Below are 20,709 nucleotides of genomic sequence, written 5' to 3'. Positions count from 1 at the left end.
TTCCTTTAACGCCACTAATTTTTTTTAAACACACGATTAATGACCGCCGCTTACTTGGAAAGCCTGTACTGGGGGAATTCCAGTCGCAACACAGAAGACACAGCCACGTCATAATTTAGCAGTAATACATTTAATAATAATGCATATTTGTGGAGACTGGGGTCAAGTTGTATTTTACAATTTTAAAAATGTGCAGAATTTCACCAGTTACTTCACCCACAGAATATTGTGTTATATTGCTATAAAAACATGGAACCTACCAAAAGAAAGATTAAAGTCTCTTGTTTCTTCAGGAATTTATTTATTTTTTAATCTATTTCCGTTTTGCAGAAATTTGCATTCAAATATAGCTAAGTTTAATCATTATTCGCAAATCTGTTATAAACAGTTGGGGGAAGAGCTTTTTGCAACATGGCCCTTGATGATCTCTTATACTCTGCTGCCACCTGCTGGCCGTTTTTTGTAATAACTACCATTGCTTTAAGCGACCTCTTCATCTCAGAAGCTGAAAATCCTTCTGTATGCTCTTACATGGGAAAAAAAAAAACAACAAAAAAAAAAAAACGTATAAATAAGTCTTTGGGAGCGTGGTAGTTTTTAAAACAGAACATATTTATACGTTTTTGGGGGGACATGTGCTAAACTATGAAAAGAAAAATGCACTGAGCTGACACCAACAATTACGCCATCTAGTGGCAGAAAAATTAAGCTCAACACAAATCAATATCACACATTACAGTACATTACATATTTTTAATTTTATCTAAATTTGATTAATTATTATGAAATTACTGTATGCAGCCATATTTCTATTAGTTTAACATTTCCCACTTTTATGCTAACAAGAGTATGAAAACTTTGAAAAAAATATGTTATTGTACATTTTATTGTACATTTAGAACAGATGTAAAATTTGCAATTAACCGTGAGTTAACTATTGAACTCATGTGATTAATTACAATTACAAATTATATATATAAAATGTTATACATATACAGTGTAACTCATCGGACGTGACTGTGCCTGTGCAGATGTTTCCCCTGCCACCCAACTGAAGCAATAATAATAATAATAATAATAATAATAATAATAATAATAATAATGATCACATTCCTGCGTCTCATCTATCCCAACAAGCTGCAGCGAATACTCTTCATCGATCATGTGCACGCTGCCCCTGAGCGGACCACCCTGTGGAAGGTAGCACAGTTTTCATTTGTTGATAGACATCTCCACCAGAGGGTCCTGCGCCTTGCTCCAAGTACCCCACAACGTAATGAAAGCCTTCGGGTCATGGAGGCCTGGCCTGTGTTAGTCATTTATGACCCCCTCAATTACCCAAACACTGTCTATCATTTTCTTTTTCGACACGAGTCCACAGGCAGCGGGGGACGCATTCCAGCCTCGGTGACCCCCCGCCGCCCTGGAGGCACTGTCACATTTTTGTCTTTTGACACGCAAGGTGCACTGTGGACTTGACTTTCAAGGGTGAATATTTGCACATGTACATAAATATTTTTACTCTTATTCTTTGCAGTATGTATTTTATGTTTACTATAGATTAATGATAAAAATCACATAAGAGAGAAAATAATATCGTCATCTAAGTGTTTGCTGCCCTTCTATTTCATTTAAAAAAAATAATAATACATGTCCATCCAAGCACTTTGGATACACGTCACTTCCACTAATAACTGACATTTTAAGTTGACCCACTTGGAACTTGCAACTTGTCACGCCGCCACCGGCGTGACGGCCCATGCTTTTGTTTTGTTATCCATGTTTCCCGTTTTACTTTGAAATCCTAACTCTCCTCTCACCCCAGGTCACTTGCCCTTCCTGCCGCTCACTCATTACCGGTCCCCGCCCATGATTATCACCACCTGCCACCAATCAACCCACACAATAAAAGCCAGCTGCATTCTCCCCTCAGTGCCGAAGTGTCACCGTCAGTGCATGGAAGCGTCCACAGTCCTCATGTCCTTGTTCCTGTTGCCTAGCGTTGTTGCCTTGTTTTTGTGCCTTTTCCTCCCTTTTGGAGCGCCTTTCGTTACCCCTTTTGCCTTGTGCCCTTTTTCCTCCCTAGCGGAGCGCTTTCTGTTGTCCCCAGTACCCTTTGCCTGTTTTTTCCTCCCTAGTGGAGCGTTTTTTGTTCTCCATTTTTTCCCCTCCCTGTTCTCCTCTCAGTTTGAGAGGAGACCACTGTTGGCCGGAAATAAACCTGCTGCCTTGGTGGCCTACCTTACGCCTGCGTCTGAGTCCTACCTGACCCCGCCTTGTCAGTACACTTCGGCCAGCATGGACCCAGCAGGCATGGTCGAGGCCGCACTGCAGAGCCAGGAGGCCCGGCTCAACAACCAGGACCGGATCCAACAGACCATGCTGTCCCGGATGGAGGAATTGACCAGCCAGGTCCACGAGCTGGTAGGCCTTTCACGGCGTCGAGCGCCAGCTCCCACTGGACAGATTCCTCACCCTGAGTTCTCTGTACCGACCACGCCATTCACCGGGGTAGGATTGAGACTGGCCTCCCCAGAACGATACTCCGGTGAACCCGGACGCTGTCAGACTTTCCTCACAGAATGTGACATTCATTTTGAACATTTACCACAGGCATTTCCCACAGCCCGGTCCCGAGTGGCCTTCATGGTGTCTCACCTGACGGGACGGGCCAAAACCTGGGCGACCGCGGAATGGGCCAGGGGTTCCTCGGTCTGTCAAAGTGTACAGGACTTTCAAGTCGCTTTGCGCCAAGTCTTTGACCCAGAGAACAACGACCGAGAGAAGGCACGAGCATTGAGCCGGCTTCAACAAGGCAAAGAACCTGTCAGCGATTACGCTGTCCGCTTCCGAACATTGGCAACGAACAGTGGCTGGAACGCCATAGCACTTCACGATCATTTCTTAAAAGGACTCTCACCTGCCATTCAAGAACTTCTGATTCCCGTAGAACTCCCCACGGACTTGGACGCTTTAATCTCCCTCGCCATCCGCACCGATCATCGTAGCCAGGAGCTGGCTAAGATCGGCGGACCTCGAAGGAGGGAGGAACCCACCCCCTGGTCACGGCAACCGGAGGCCAGAAGGCTGCAACCCATCTTTTCTTCCCGACCGGAACCAGGAGAGGTGGACCTCGCCAGCGACGAACCCATGCAACTGGGAAGGGCTCGGCTTTCGCAAGAGGAAAGACAGCGCCGACGCCGAGAGGGCCGTTGCTACTATTGTGGTGGTCTTGGACACTTGGTGGGATCCTGCACCACGAAGGGCAACTCTCCGGTGAGTTCCCCGTCACCCCGACCCGCCAAGAACCACAGACTCACGCAAATTCAGATAGCCCACCACAATGTCACCACAGATCTGTCAGCCCTTATCGACTCTGGATCCGACGAAAGTCTCATGAACTGGGAGCTCGTAAGGCAAATACGAGCCTCCACCGAACCCCTTTCCTCGACCATCCTGGCTAGAGCGCTGAATGGCAAAGAGCTCTTCAAAATCACCCACATCACTGAACCTCTGGAAGTCCGAATCGGATCTCACTTGGAGACTCTCCGCTTCCATGTTTTTCACGCATCGTCCTCCACGTTGGTTCTGGGCCATCCTTGGTTGCGTGTACATAATCCCAGAATCGACTGGAACACTGGAGTCGTTCTGGAGTGGGGAACGGACTGTATCTCACACGGGTTGGAACCACCCTCACCCCGAAACTCCACAGCCCAGGTTCACCAGGTGACTCTCGTCCCACCGGCTCAAGAAGAGTACCCAAACCTGCACACTGTTCCCTCCTGCTACCACCACCTGCGGGAGGTCTTCAGCAAAACCAAGGCCATGACTCTTCCTCCACACCGACCGTATGACTGCCCGATCGATTTGATTCCCGGTTCGACCATTCCCAAGGGGAGACTGTACTCGGTTTCAGGACCAGAACGCCAAGCCATGAACAATTATATTGACGACTCCTTGAAAGCCGGCCTCATCCGACCGTCTTCCTCACCTGCAGGCGCAGGTTTTTTCTTCGTGAGTAAAAAGGATGGATCCCTACGCCCATGCATTGATTACAGTCCCCTGAATGACATCACTGTTAAGAACCGGTACCCCTTGCCCTTGATGTCCTCGGTGTTCGATCAGCTGCAACAGGCTAAGATTTTCACCAAGCTCGATCTCCGGAACGCCTATCACCTCATTCGGATCCGCGAGGGAGATGAATGGAAGACGGGCTTCAACACTCCACGAGGACATTATGAGTACCTGGTCATGCCATTTGGCCTCACGAATGCTCCAGCCGTCTTCCAGGCCATGATAAATGAAGTACTCAAGGACTTCATAGATCACTTTGTGTATGTTTACTTGGACGACATCCTGATTTACTCTCCTGACCTAATGAGCCACCGAGACCACGTAAACCGAGTCCTGCAACGCCTACTGGATCATCATCTGTACGTGAAAGCTGAGAAGAGCCTGTTCCACGTCAACACCATCTCCTTCCTGGGATTTGTTGTTTCACCCGGGAAGGTGGAGATGGACTCGGACAAGGTCAGCGCCGTACGAGAGTGGCCCACGCCGGACTCTCGGAAAAAGGTTCAACAGTTCCTCGGATTCGCCAACTACTACCGTCGTTTCATAAGAAACTTCAGCACCATTGCCGCGCCCCTACACGCCTTGACCTCCCCACAAGTCCGGTTCATGTGGAACCCGGAAGCCGAAAAGGCATTCAGAGACTTAAAAGCACGATTCACCAATGCCCCAATCCTCAGGGTCCCTGACCCCAAACGCCAGTTCGTGGTGGAGGTAGATGCCTCCAGCATTGGAATTGGGGCAGTGCTGTCTCAGCGTTGTCAAGAGGATGGCAAGACACATCCGTGCGCCTTCCTCTCACGAAAATTATCCAAAGCTGAACGCAATTATTCGGTCGGAGATCGGGAGCTTCTCGCTGTAAAAGTGGCTCTTGAAGAATGGAGACACTGGTTGGAAGGCGCCGAACTCCCTTTTGTGATCTGGACCGATCACCGAAATCTGGAATACTTACGCCAGGCCAAAAGACTCAACCCTCGACAAGCCAGATGGTCCTTGTTTTTCAACCGCTTCGTATTTTCTCTGACTTACAGACCAGGCAGCAAAAACGTCAAGGCGGATGCGTTGTCAAGAGTCCACGAATTCGAGCCATTGAAAGCCGAGCCTGAGACCATCCTGCCCCGGGACTGCATAGTTGGAGCCATGAGATGGCAAATTGAGGACGATGTCAAGGAGGCACTGCGCAACGTCACTCCCCCCACGTCTTGCCCGCCACGTCGACTCTTCGTGCCTGAGGAACTAAGGTCTCAGGTGATACACTGGGCTCATACATCACAGCTGTTTTGTCATCCTGGAGTCCGCAGGACCATGTATGCTGTTGCCAGGAGATTCTGGTGGCCGGCAATGGAGACCACCATAAAAGAGTACATCGCCGCCTGTCCGACTTGTGCCCGCAACAAGACGTCCACTCAGTCCCGGATGGGTCTACTCCAGCCACTACCGATCCCATCCAGACCATGGGCAGAAATCTCAGTAGACTTTGTAACCGGACTGCCCCCATCTCACGGTAAAACCACGATCCTCACAGTTGTTGACAGATTCTCGAAAATGGTTCGCTTCATCCCACTAACCAAGCTCCCGTCCGCCAAGACCACAGCAGATATCATGATCCACCACATTTTCCGGTTCTACGGCTTTCCATTGCACATCGTCTCAGACCGTGGACCACAGTTCGTCTCCCGATTCTGGTCACAATTTTGTAAAGCTCTAGGTGCCAAAGCCAACCTGACGTCTGGATACCACCCTGAGGCCAATGGACAGGCAGAACGATTGAATCAGCAACTTGAAACCGGACTGCGATGCCTTGTCTCCCAGAACCCGACCACCTGGAGCAAGTACCTGGTATGGGTCGAGCTTGCTCACAACTCTTTGCCCACATCTGCCACAGGTCTTACCCCGTTTAAATGCGTCCACGGCTACGATCCGCCATTCTTCGCCGAACTAGAAGAGGAGGCAACGGTCCCCTCGGTCAAGGCCATGATCCGTCGGTGCCACAAGGTCTGGTCGGCGGCCCGGACGGCGCTTCAACGCCAGGGAGACCGGGTGAAGAGGGCCGCCGACCGGAAGAGGAGACCGGCACCAGAATACCGCCCAGGCCAGCGAGTTTGGCTATCAGCCAAACACCTCAGGCTCAAGGTACCATGTCCAAAGCTGGCCCCACGATTTGTGGGGCCTTTTCCAGTTACCAAGTCCATAGGTCCTGCCGCCGTTCGTCTTCGCTTACCAAGATCCCTCAGAATCCATCCCACGTTCCATGTCAGCCAAGTCAAACCTGTCCGTGAAAGCGCACTGGTGCCCTCCGAACCCGACCCACCCCCCCCGGAGATGATTGAAGGCGGCCCCGTTTACAAGGTTAGAAAACTTTTGGATGTTCGTAATCGGGGCCGCGGGAGACAATACCTAGTGGACTGGGAGGGATACGGCCCGGAGGAGAGGCAATGGGTCCCCTCCCGGTTCATCGTTGACCCCTCACTCATTGTTGACTTTTATGCTGAACACCCTGACATTCCTGGGCCGTCAAGAGCCGGCCGTTGAGGGGGGGGTACTGTCACGCCGCCACCGGCGTGACGGCCCATGCTTTTGTTTTGTTATCCATGTTTCCCGTTTTACTTTGAAATCCTAACTCTCCTCTCACCCCAGGTCACTTGCCCTTCCTGCCGCTCACTCATTACCGGTCCCCGCCCATGATTATCACCACCTGCCACCAATCAACCCACACAATAAAAGCCAGCTGCATTCTCCCCTCAGTGCCGAAGTGTCACCGTCAGTGCATGGAAGCGTCCACAGTCCTCATGTCCTTGTTCCTGTTGCCTAGCGTTGTTGCCTTGTTTTTGTGCCTTTTCCTCCCTTTTGGAGCGCCTTTCGTTACCCCTTTTGCCTTGTGCCCTTTTTCCTCCCTAGCGGAGCGCTTTCTGTTGTCCCCAGTACCCTTTGCCTGTTTTTTCCTCCCTAGTGGAGCGTTTTTTGTTCTCCATTTTTTCCCCTCCCTGTTCTCCTCTCAGTTTGAGAGGAGACCACTGTTGGCCGGAAATAAACCTGCTGCCTTGGTGGCCTACCTTACGCCTGCGTCTGAGTCCTACCTGACCCCGCCTTGTCACAACTATGACATAAATCGGCACACTGAGACATTAAAAAAAAACAGCAATCAATTAAGTATGTTAGTATTTTTACTCTCTCTAAATGGGCCAATAAATGTGTCCCACTGACTGGGCATGAAATTCTTTTGAACAGCGCCAGCCGTCCTGGCAATGGAGAAGGACTCAAAAGTTTAAGGAGCGGTTACATGAGATTGTTTTAAACTCAAAAATCTCATGTTGTGGCTATTCCTTTAGATGAAAGAAATCTTTTAGGGTTTGTCTAATAATAATAATAATAATAATAATAATAATGACGTAAAACCTGCATAGTATAATACAATTAAGGTACTACAAATGTCATCCTCAGCAACCTGCATCGTACATATGAGTATGTGAATGAAGACAGTGGTATGTAGGGGTGTGAATTGCCTAGTACCTGACGATTCGATTCGTATCACGATTCACAGGTCACGATTCGATTCGATACCGATTAATCCCGATACGAATGGTCACGATTCGATACCGATTAATCCCGATACGAATTTCTAAGTCGATTGTTGCGATTTTTTTTCATTCATATTTAGAAAATACTAATCAGTAAGCTTGTAGAGTGTAAGATTTATATGAAAATGTATTATTTATTTATCTGAAATTTCAGTCTTATAGAGGTTGTAATCTGTTTCATGTTTGAACAGCATTAAAATAAAAATATTAAGGCTTAATGTGCCGTTCATATAACATTCTTCCATGCTCAAGGTGTGAATCCTAAAAAAAAAAAAAAATCGATTCTGCCGATTATTGAATCGATTCGAGAATCGCGCGATGTAGTATCGCGATATATCGCCGAATCGATTATTTTTTTTTTAACACCCCTAGTGGTATGTAAAACTACGCCACCTCGACACAGCCCTTTACGCGTCGAATGTTTACAGATGACCTTAATCCCCTCCCATTCTGTGCGATTTATGCAGGGCAATGACAAAGTAAAATATCCTGCTTGAAGAAGCAGTGTCAAAGGTCGTTGGCTTGGGCGTGCCTCAGGGTCAACCCGGTTGAACTTGGAGGTGCCCAAAGGGAAGTCTGTGCATTTCATGCACAGACAGCTGTCCCGCAACCTGGGATAAGTGGAAGAAAATGCAATGGACAGATGGGGTTGTGATACTTATACCAATGTGCTTTGAGATACGAGTTTAATTTGTTCAGTGACAATGCTCATAATTCAGTTTGGGGCAGTGCAAATGTCTATTTTGCACCGTTAATTTGCCGAGTTAATTTGCCGCCAAGCGCAGCGGCTTCTCTCATTCTTTAAAAATGGCACAATCCTTGAAAGGACATACAGGATATAAAAGAAGTCACTGTTGTAAAGTGGGCCCCCAAAGTTCTGTTGTATTTAAGAATGAAATACGATGACATCCACCATACATATTTTCCTCCCTGCACTTTGATCAAATTCACTAAAATCGCATTACACTACCTGCGCCAATACTTAGACGTGATTCCAGATACTCACACAAAGACTCACCATAGCTTCAGCCACAGCGGTAACATCCCTCCTAGCTCGCCGACATCACAAGCTACCTCACCAGTACACAAACTGTTATTATTATTATTAATTAATTAATTTATTTATTTAATTTTACAATTATATGTTTTATGCAGCCCCAATAGTCTAAATATGATATTCTGGGTAATATTGCATTTGTAGAATATGAGTTATGAAGCAAAAACCAGTCATTTTTATCCATCTCAGGGGGCGTCCATTTTGCTACTTGCTGTCGAACGAAGATGACATCACAGTTGCTCAGGTCTCAGGTAACCAATCACAGCGCAGCTTCAGAAAACAAGTGAGCTGTGATTGGTCGTTACCTGAGACCTGAGCAAATGTGATGTCATCGTCAGTGATCAGCAAGTAGCAAAGATGGATAAAAATGGCTGGATTTTGCTTCATAACTCACATTCCACAAATGTAATATTAATCAGAATGTCATGTTTAGATTAGTGAGGTCACATACATTATTGTCAAGAAATGTTTAAGGTTGACTTCCACTTTAACTTATTGCGTCATCAAAGAGAACAAGCCATTTTCAACACTTTAGATTGGTCAATAATTCGTATAAATGACAACCACAAATGTGGACTGACCAAAAGTATAGATTTTGGAAAAAATATTAAATTTGCCAAATTAATCAATTTTATTTTGTTCTCATTTTTGTGAGTCATTTAATGACCCTAAATTTGCTACGGAGATGAAAAAAGGACTTGAGGATTTATATATTTTTTTTTAATACTGTAACTGTAAAACAACTTAACCTCTTTTTTCTTTTCCTCCATATTGCTCAAATGGCCAAGTGTGTTTTATAGTGTCTGTCTTTTATCTTTAGAGTCAGATAATCTTAGAAAAGCCTTTTCAACAGCTCTCAATCCAGTACTTTAAAGTTTCCGTAATCCATCGAGACCACAGGAGAGTAAGAGGTTGTGACACATGATGAAGTTTCCAAAAGAAAACAAACTACATGTATGTACTTCCGGACATCAGCATTCTTCCACTGAATTTATCGCTAAAACACGAACAACTATGTTGAGTCTGAAAAACTTCACAAGGAAACAGAAGATTAAAAGCAGCCGAAGATAACATTTTAGTGCCCTTTATGTCTCATAGCCCCAATTCTCCAAGCACCCCAATAATACTCCCTTTGAGCTTTTTCTCGACCACCTGCTATCCAGAACCACAAGCAGCAGCCCTGTTGTTTTGTGTCCAGCATCTCGACACAAACCATATGACCAGAGACCGTGTCTTTGTATCTGGCTCTCATGCACGGAGCCATTTGTCTTTCCCCGTCCTCTGATGGTGATAAACTATTTGTTTTCTGTTGACAAAGAAATAGCTGGTGACCTTACGGGATGAAGCTATCCAGTATTACTTTGACGGCGGTACGTCAAAGACACCCCTCACTGTTTTAACTCCCGGACACTCAAAGAAGGGCGCAGGTTAGCTTTTAACACAAATTGTGAGAAGCTCGGCTTTCATGGTCACTGACTCGAGTCGCATAAGTCAACTTAATGGTCCAACGCACCCCCGGGGCCACTTGCGCTCCGTGCACAGGGCAATATTCGATCCATGTGCTGCCTTCTACACATGTGGAATTTCTTAAAATGAAGGTCAACAATGCTTTCTTCATTAGTAAACACATGATATCATCCAGGATGGAAGTATGTCAGTTCTCAGGATGATGTGATGGGTCCAGGCTAAGGTACGTCTTTCAAGACACCTTGTCCTTACTTCACCTCAGCACTTGTGCAATATTTCACCGCAGGAATGATCCTTTCATGAAAATTGGCTTTCCAAGCAGGAGTATTTCTTTTACTGGCGCTAACATGTGCTGCGGTCTTTGCTTTCGTTCAAAACAGAGTGATAGAATAGCTTACAACCACCACAATCCACTGGGCTACCCCACTAGGATTTTTGCTTTGTCAGCAAAATAATTATTGAGCTTACTCGCTGCAATGACTTGTGAATTCTAATAATTCGTTTGCATTTTTTCAAACAATCACCTATGATTAGAATAAATAAAATATCGCAAGCTACTTTGCATTGTTTTTGTGGTCAACTTAAGTTAACCATATTTCACTGAGCAGCCATGACAGTGGCGTTAAGTACGTCCTTACATCACGTGTCCATTTCTACGTCAGCGATCAGCACAAAACTTCTCTCCTGTGAAGTGGGCTACTATTTGAACATGTCAAGATCTGTTTTTGTTGTTTAGTTTGGTTTGTTTGCTTCCACCCGTTCCCATCGACCCGATCCCTTGTGTCAACCAATCAGCTCTCGACAAAATGTTCCTCTTGTCAGTTTGCGTGGATGTTTTTCTGTGTATGGTGGTTCGTTTTTAGCTTCTGTTCTTGTCAATTGTCACATTCCTTTGTCATGCTATGTTCTCAGTTGTGTTTCGTTTCTTTAAAACTTGTTCTTTTGTATTTATTTTTGATAATTCCACATACGTTGTTTGGCTTTTTTTTTTCTTTGGTAAATAATAATTTTCCAAGATTACTCCTCATCTGGTGTTGTTACAGAAGTTACAGATATATATTAGGGGTGTGCCAAAAAAAATCGATTCATAAAAGAATCGAGATTCTCATTTATTAATCGAATCTAATCGATATTAATATCCAAAAATCGATTTTATTTAAATTAGAAATGAAGAAGAAGGGGAAAAGGCAGTTGTAGCCCACATGCTGTTTTTGTGGAAAAAAGCACTTACAATACAAAATTAATAAATGTTTAAAAAAAAAAAAAAAAAAGAAAAAAAGACACTTTAATGTCTCCATTTGTCATTTTGTCTTGCAAAGCAGACTGGAGTAGATCATGACAATGTTGTGCATATCTTTAAATTGAAGCAGAAATAAGTTGTCAATCAAATAATTTTGAATCGAAAATCGTTTGAATCGAGAATCGAAAATCGATTCTGAATCGTATCGTTAGACCCAAAAATCGTAATCGAATCGAATCGTGAGACAGTAAAAGATTCTCAGCCCTAATATATATACATATACAGATATGGAGGCAGATTTTCATATTCATCTCTTGCATTGAATCGCTTTAAACTGTGCAGGTGCACCATTATGACTTTGTTGGCTCATATATAAATACAGCCGTATTGCACTGTCAGAAATATGGACGTAAAGCGCCATGATGTTGGCTGACAACAGAGAATCGGTGCAAACAACGACAGTATGATTGATGATGTTAGACTAATTACAAGCAAGACCCTCTTTTGGAACCGTCCCACCTTACTCTAAATGGAGGGATTGTTCTCCTTTTTCCAGTTGACCTAGGAACAAACAAAACTAACCTCATAAGACCAGTCCTCGGAAATTCCGTGGAAATCTCATCTTTCTGGAATCGTTTGCTTTTTTTTTGTACTTTATTTTGAGAGGAATATGTTATCAATGACAACAATGTAAGACACGCCAAGTCATGCTTTTTCCTGGAAAGGAAATCAAAGAACATTGCTCACGTGTGATAGGTCAACAAACACAAACCTGAAATACATTAAAAAAAAATGTGCAAAACCAACTCTACTTATGTTTTTGTTTCAACAACTATATATTTGGGGTGTGCAACTCTCCATACCCTGCAGACCGTAAACTGGTATGGGCTCCAACCCCCTAGTTCATACTCCACATTTTATGCGAAGCATGAATGCATATTGTAACTGGGACTAAATCAAAGTAAATGTAGGTCAAAAAAAAATTCATATCCACATAAATCATAAAACACTGACGATCAAAACAACTCATCAAATGTAGACTTCAAGATTGTTTTCATCCAAAGAGGTTGACTGCTGAGTTCACTTGTTTTTCATTAAGGACTTGCCTTAAGTTGATGCTGTCAAATAGAAAATAACTCTGCTTAAAGAGTCAGTATGGCGCCTACAGACGTTATATTTCACCACTCTTGAAGAATTGAGTATCTGAAACGGATGTTACAGACAAATAAGACCCACAACTTGATTAATGGCCAAGTTGCTGTCTTTTCATAATACTATACGGTCATTTTAAAAGAATTGCTTTAAAATAACATCCATCCATTTCTACTGCCAAAATGCCATAAAATCTCTGTAAAAGAAGAGTGAATTTTTATAGTCGCTGTGAGTGTTAATGTTCTCTCAAATGCAAACAACAGAGTTTTTGTAACTGGACATGGTGATGTCTATTGTTTTGGTTAAGGAAGAATTAGAAGGATGACGAATTACAGTACACCTAGCATCCATTTGTTAAACTCGGGTTGAAAATACTCAGTTTTCTGGGAGTGGTTCTGTCTCATTCTAATGCTGAGCATGTCTTCCATTACCAGGACGACCAGGGACAGCCTTTGGGCATTGCGATGAAGTGAGGGCAATCCCATGTTGCCAACTGTGTGACATCTCCGACCCCTCCCGTGCTATTTTTCAAAAAAAACAAAACAACCAACAACAAATTTAGTGACTTTTTGTGGTGTTATTGGAAACTTCTGGCGACTCAGAGACACCATGCAGTGTCGATGTTCACCCCTCCGAGATGATGCAGATGAATGGCACTTCCACCACCAATGTCTAATTTCACTTGAACCAATTTTTTCCATAAGACGAACCCTTTGAGTGACTCATATGGGCTGTTTGCAATTGTTTGTGCTTTTATCCCTCAATAATGTAGAGCAGTTGGATGCTTTAGTAATTGTTACCAACTTGTTTCCTGACTGTCACATATGATTGATGCACCTGTTTGAACAATGAGGCCAAAGCAGACGAGCACAAGTACTCTTTAGAGTAGTAAGTAACGAACCATGAGGCATGTTTGAGGTACTTAAGGATTATATTGACGTCCAGTACACTCTAAACACACCGTTATAGTCTGATGGATGGATGGATGGATGGATGGATGGATGGATGGATTGGATGGATGGATGGATGGATGGATGGATGGATGGATGGATGGGTGGATGGATGGATGGATGGATGGGTGGACGGATGGTCGATGGATGGATGGATGGATGGATGGATGGATGGATGGACGGTGGGTTTGGTTTGGTTTGGATGGATGGATGGATGGATGGACGGTGGGTTTGGTTTGGTTGGATGGATGGATGGATGGATGGATGGATGGATGGATGGATGGATGGATGGACGGACGGACGGTGGGTTTGGTTTGGTTTGGATGGATGGATGGATGGATGGATAGATGGATGGATGGATGGACGGTGGGTTTGGTTTGGTTGGATGGATGGATGGATGGATGGATGGATGGATGGATGGACGGACGGACGGTGGGTTTGGTTTGGTTTGGATGGATGGATGGATGGATGGATGGATGGATGGATGGATGGATGGATGGGTGGATGGATGGATGGATGGATGGGTGGACGGATGGTCGATGGATGGATGGATGGATGGATGGATGGATGGACGGTGGGTTTGGTTTGGTTTGGATGGATGGATGGATGGATGGATGGATGGACGGTGGGTTTGGTTTGGTTGGATGGATGGATGGATGGATGGACGGACGGACGGTGGGTTTGGTTTGGTTTGGATGGATGGATGGATGGATGGATGGATGGATGGACGGTGGGTTTGGTTTGGTTTGGATGGATGGATGGATGGATGGATGGATGGATGGACGGTGGGTTTGGTTTGGTTGGATGGATGGATGGATGGATGGATGGATGGATGGATGGATGGATGGATGGATGGACGGACGGACGGACGGTTGGTGGGTTTGGTTGGATGGATGGATGGATGGATGGATGGATGGATGGATGGATGGATGGATGGACGGTGGGTTTGGTTTGGTTGGTTGGTTGGATGGATGGATGGATGGATGGATGGATGGATGGATGGATGGAGCAGGCTCACAGACATATGAGCCTATGTGCATATGTGGCAGCCATCTTGGTAGGGGCAACTTTCAAAGGCAAAGCTCGTACATGCGTGGTGCGCATGTTTAGCGTGAACATTAGCTTAGCATCACCATAGTAGCCGTGCAGTTCAAAAGGAGTGTGTGGTATTTACCTATCCATCTATGTCTCTTTTTTACTCAGGCGCTAATCATGTACACGCCTCTAGAACATTCTATTTTTCGGTACTGTATACAGTTTTTTGTCAAGCCGTTATCTATGGATCCAATCAGAACTGAGGTGACAAAAGGAAGCGCTAACGTAGCGGCTAAATTTACCATGCACCTGTGTTGGTAAGTTTGAATAAACATGAAAACCTTTCAGTTTCAAACATTTTAATATTTAATTACAGTATTTTTTAGTGTACTCCACAATTTCCGTCCACGAAAATATGCAGGCTACTTCAATTTAACAGACATTCGGTCGGCTCTAACGGATGACTCCTCCCCCTAATTAGTCTATTAAATCAAGATTTTAATGTACTTGACCAAATCAAAATGGAGCATTATTATCTTAGTTGACAATCAGCATTTTTTTTTTTAACTCTTGTAGTGATCTATCAGATTGTGCTAATCTAACTACTTTTGTAAGAAAACGTGAGAATTTCCTCAGAATTGGAACATTTTTGTTAAATTACATAATGATACTGTTTCTGAGAATTTTGGACCACAGTAGAACTATGCAGAAAACTTGCATGATACTCTAATACTTTTCACACTTTTTACAAGACAAGTTTGAGTTATGGGTGTGTTCAAAATCAACTTTATAGCCGTAATCGATTTGGGTGGGAAATCGGCCCTCCTCCTAACTCCAGAAATAAATCTTCACAAACAAACAAGTCTACTAAACTAGACAAAGTCAGCCAACTTTTACTGATGGTATATACAGTACAGTGACACTACGTTTAAGTGCAAAAATCTACAGACTGGAGTGGAAAAAACAAAAAGCTTAATGAAGCCAGGGCAAGATTCTGTTTGCATGTCATGATGCCGCCTTGTTTGAAGTCAAGCTATGACTGCCACGTCAGTGTTTTTATTACCCCTTACATCTTTTATGTTCCTATTAGTCATTTGCTTCATCATGCCAGGATTGATCAGCATCAAACTATGTGTCTGATTATACAATAATACTGGTTTTTGGTGGGGTTTTTTTTTTTTTTTTTTGGTACAAGATACTCAGAGACGCTTTATGGAGGTCAAGAGTCATAAGATTCCATCAGGTGAAGAAGAAACGGGATGATTTGTTGCTGAAGACTAGCAAAGTTGAATGTGTCTTAATCAGTAGTTCTTTAAGTGGAAGTCAACCACCCAAAAAATTCTTAACAATAATATGTTATATGTGACCTCACTAGTCTAAACATGACATTCTGATTAATATTACATTTGTGGAATATGAGTTAAGCAGCAAAATCCAGCCGATTTTACCCGTCCATTTTGTCACTCGCTGTCGACTGAAGATGACATCACAGTTGCTCTGGTGCAGGCAACGACCAATCACAATTTACCTGTTTTCTAAAGCTGAGTTGTGATTGGTTGTTACCTGACACCTGATCAACATTGACAAAATGGCTGCCACCTGAGATGGACAAAAATGGTTGGATTTTGCTTCATAACTAACCCCTTCACTCCTGGCTGTTTTACTGGATTTTGACTGATTTTGCAAAGCCCCCAGGATATTATGTGACTGTAAAAACATGAAACCTACCATAAGAAATGTTAAAGTCTCTTCTTTCATTTGGAAAAAAGGTATATTAAAAAGCTACGTTTCATCATTATTCACAAATCCATTTAGAATTGTAACTGTGCTTTTTTTTTTTTTTTTTTTTTTTTAACATGGCCCTGGTTGATCTCCTTTGCTCTGCTGCCACCTGTTGGCCATTTGTGTAATAACTACCAAAAGAAATTTCAGTTCTTTGCAGTTGAGAGGTTGCATCAAAGCCTTCTGTATGCTCTAGCATGAAAAAACAAAACAAAAACAAAACAAACAAAAAAACATAAAAAACGTACAAATACGTCTTTGGGACACTTAAAACATTTAAAATAGAACGTATTTATACGTTTTTGGGAGCAAATGAGCTAATATTCCACAAATGTAATATTAATCAGAATGTCATGCTTAGACTAGCAAGGTCACATATAACATATTATTGTTAAGAAATGTTTAAGGTTGATTCCACTTTAACTTTGTTGGACGTACTGAACCCATGTGCATTCACCAAATCCTCCATTATTGAAAAATAAAATGTGATTTTATTATTATTATTATTATTATTATTATTATTACTATTATTATTACTATTATTATTATTTATTTATTTATTTATTTTCAAATTTAAGACAGACATGGAGTGTACTGGTGAACAAAATGAACACTGAGAGTCACCTTTTCATCGACTCAGGCTCTCTTGGCCCTTCTTTGGTAATTGTAAATCCTTAAGCAAAAACCTGACTGAGCTCCAAACGGTTTCCAGGGAACACAGTGGACCTTGGACATCATGTCTCAACTGAGAATGCCAGGAAGGTACGAAACACTACTTTGGACAAAAGGACATCAATGCATCACTGTCTTTGGAAGCTTGCACTGACCAAAGCAAATGTTACAACACAAAGAAATGTAATGATTCCAAGCTTGCTGAAAAATGATAAAAAAAAGGGAACAAGGAAGCAGTGAGCTTGTAGTGACACAAATGCTGCACTGTTTATTATCATCCTCACTGGATATGAACTTTGTGCTTGTTATAATTTGTCATGTATGCGCATGAGATAAACAAAGAAGGGTGTTCTAATGAGAAACACAGGTGGTGTGTTGATGAAGCGCATTTTTGTGTTGTGAGTGTGTGAGAAAACATGGCTGCTGCCAACTCACTGTCATCTCCTGGTCCTGGCCCAGAAGGTCCAGCTGCCGTTGGATCTCCAGGAGTTGCTTCTCCTGCGTCCTCCTCTCCTTGATGTCCTGCAGGACCTTCTCTCCCGGCTGAGGGTCGCCATCACGCCTCGGGCCCATGTCCGAGGCGCGTCCCTGATAGACAACAGACGCGCGCGGGTGATTTTGTCACGCAGAGCCAGCGGAGTCGACGAGCACGCGGACGTATTTGGGCAGTGTCCAAGAATCACACTCTCAGCTGATGGCTCCCACATTTGGGAGTCCGTCCATGTAGCAGTTCATCATCATTAATTTGAGTTGAAAGATTCAAATTGCTTCAAGACTTGCGACATGGTCATTGCTGTGGCTCGCCGCTGCTTAGCAAAGAATCACATCAGGTACTCAAACAACCTCACATAAATTACACATGCGCTCTTGGTTGATTAAGTGCAAGGCAAACTGTGGAAATGGCTAATAGGACACTCAGACTGGGGATTTTGTGCAGACATTTGATGGAAGAAAGGTTTGGTTGTCAGGAAATAATTAACAAGCTTACTTAATGACAAAAACATTAACTATAGAACACAGAGCGTTCTCTAAGATCGGACCAATTTCAATTACTGTTAAGTGTAAGACTGTCAAGCTACTAAGAGCTTCCATTCATTGCAATCCATGGAGAGGTACTAGCATATTTTTAGAGAGGCGGGCAGAAGGTTTACATCAGAGGTGTCCAAACTACGGCCCGGGGGCCAATTGCGGCCCACCATACATTTTTTGGCGGCCCGCGGCAAATACTAAAAATAATTTTCCAATGCTGTTTAAAAATAAATAAATAAAAAGAGGGTGGATTAAACATTTCTAGCTACGTAAAGACAACTTTGCAGCTAATAATTCAGTTTCAGAAATAAAAATAGTTTCATCCACTTGTTGCTTAGTGTCAAGGTCCAATTTGTGAAAACATCACATTCAATTAACTCATTCACTCCCAGCCATTTTCACTGAAACAACCCCTTTACTGGATTTTGACTGCTTTTGCAAGGCCCACAGAGTATTGTATTCTATTGCTATAAAACATGGAATCTACCAAAAGAAAAATTAGCATCTCTTCTTTCATCAGGGAAATTTTTTTTTTCTTCTATCTGTTTCCATTTTGGCGCAATTAGCATTAGAATATAGCTAAGTTTCATCCCAAATCTGTTTAAAACAGAGGGGAAAAGAGTATTTTTTTTTCTACATGGCTCTGTTTGATCTCTTATACTCTGCTGCCACCTGCTGGCTGTTTTTGTAACAACTACCATTGCTTCAAGTGTTTTCTTCAGTGCCGAAGCTACATTAAAGCCTTCTGTATGCTCTAGCATTAAAAAAAATAAAAAATTAAATTAAAAATTAAAAAACGTATAAATACGTCTTTGGGAGCAAATGAGTTAATAGTTCTTAAGTGTGGTGTGTTTACTACCGATTGTTCTTGTTGTGGTTCATAATGTCAAGTTGGGATTCAGCTGCTGCTCAGAAGAGAGGCTTATCTATTATAGTGGCACACAGGGGTCAATATTTGCCTTGTGACTGTTAGCAGTTTTCAATAAGTAACTGTACATTATATCAACAATTTATAAATGCTTCATTGATTTTTAACATGTTTAACTCATTCACTGCCATTGACGGAAAAAGACGGAAAATGATGGTCTCGCAATGAATGTGTTAATAAATAACTTGAAAAAAAAGTGGCCCTTGCAGCTTTCTATTTTTCTGTATGTGGCCCTCATAGGAAAAAGTTTGGACACCCTTGGTTTACATCCACCATATCAAACAAGACACCAGGAAATAATGTGAAATCAATAAAGACAGAGACCAATGAAAACAGAAATAGCACATCATATGACGATCAAGGCAGAGGACAGTAACAGCAACACTGCGTCAAGTTCCACCATCTGCTAGTAGCGTTAGCATTTTGGAATAAATAACTGATAAAAAAAAAAATGGATTGGTTGATTTTTGATGGATTTAAATGACAAATGTGTACAACCACAGTTTTAGCCAGAATTTGCATTTATCTGGGTTTGTGGGTTTTGGAAATGGAACAAAAAAATAAATAAATCTCTCTGGATTAGACGTGTCACTTGTGCAAATGCCCGATAAACATCTTTTAATCAAAATGATGTATCTTTTAAAGAATACTTTCAAAACAACTACTGAATCCAGAAGGATTTGACGTGAGAGGAAGCATTAAAGGCTTGAGCACCAAAGCAATACAAAAATCGGAATTGGTTGCTTCAAGGGAGTTTTAGGGAAATTACAGCTGTATGCGGTGAAGAGAATTCAAGCTGCTAACATTTCAACATTGGCCCAAAAAGAAGGACTTGGGGGAAAAAACAAAACAACTAAAGAATAATCTGATGTCCGTTGACAAGAAGAGAGCACTCCTCACTGGAGGAGAATGTTAGCAACGAATTGGAACAAAAGCTTGAAGAGTGGATTTATTCCATGTGGGACAAACACAATGGAGTAGTGTCCTGAAGCTCTACCCTTCAGCGACAATACAAATACAATAGGATAGAATATCCACACATAATGTAATACTGCATAATATTACACTTTAGTGATAACATCTTTTTGACACATTATTAGAAAAATCTGGGCAATGGCGAGTACCGGTACGGGGGCGAGAATCGACTTTTAACAAAAAATAAAAAAAAATCATAAAGGTATTGGTACTTTCGACAGTGGCTGAGTTTAAAATCAGGTACTAGAAAATGAAATTTTTAATTAATTTATGTATTTTTAAAGGAAAAATTCTATATTGGGATATATACTTGTAGATCTTTACAATTATCTAACATTTTTTTTTAACAACTTTGTCTAAATTATCCTAATGATCTATCACCAGACTATCCCAAATTGTCTTCATGAATTGATTAGATATTGATTCCAAGGTTAATCAATAAATACAGAAATGTGGGAGAAACAATTTTATTTATGTAAATCACTATGAAATAGCGAACTGTATGTTGTCACTATGGTCCTTCCTGAATGCGTCATTGGCCAATTTAGAAATGGAGAATATTCAGCGAATGAATTGTGGTTGAGTGATTGTTTTGATTCCACAAGCCATTGACCTGGCAGCGCTGCACTGAGACATTGTACTGGCCATTGATAAAAAATTAAAATAAAAAAAAAAACCTAGTTGACGTCATTTAACGTTTATGGCGGCATACATCGTGATTTTACTAATCGTTATTAAACGTTTTTGGCGGTCAAAGATAAAAAAAAAATAAA

The 20,709-nt window shown here is 42.6% G+C and overlaps 1 protein-coding gene across 2 annotated transcripts in view; it reads right to left on the bottom strand.

The window, feature by feature from the left end:
* Positions 1-20,709, bottom strand: part of fsip1 (fibrous sheath interacting protein 1) — a 41,653-nt gene that overhangs the window by 1,254 nt on the left and 19,690 nt on the right. The window contains exon 8 of one of the 2 annotated variants that reach the window (XM_077537928.1): positions 17,440-17,592. The exons of the other annotated variant lie outside the window; for it this stretch is intronic. Coding sequence (XP_077394054.1) covers positions 17,440-17,592 — 153 coding nt within the window. The remainder of the gene's footprint in view (positions 1-17,439; positions 17,593-20,709) is intronic. 2 annotated transcript variants of the gene reach the window in all.

This window comes from Festucalex cinctus, chromosome 12 (genome assembly GCF_051991245.1).
Source record: "Festucalex cinctus isolate MCC-2025b chromosome 12, RoL_Fcin_1.0, whole genome shotgun sequence".
Lineage (NCBI taxonomy): Eukaryota > Metazoa > Chordata > Actinopteri > Syngnathiformes > Syngnathidae > Festucalex > Festucalex cinctus.
This window is presented reverse-complemented; position numbering and strand designations above follow the sequence as displayed.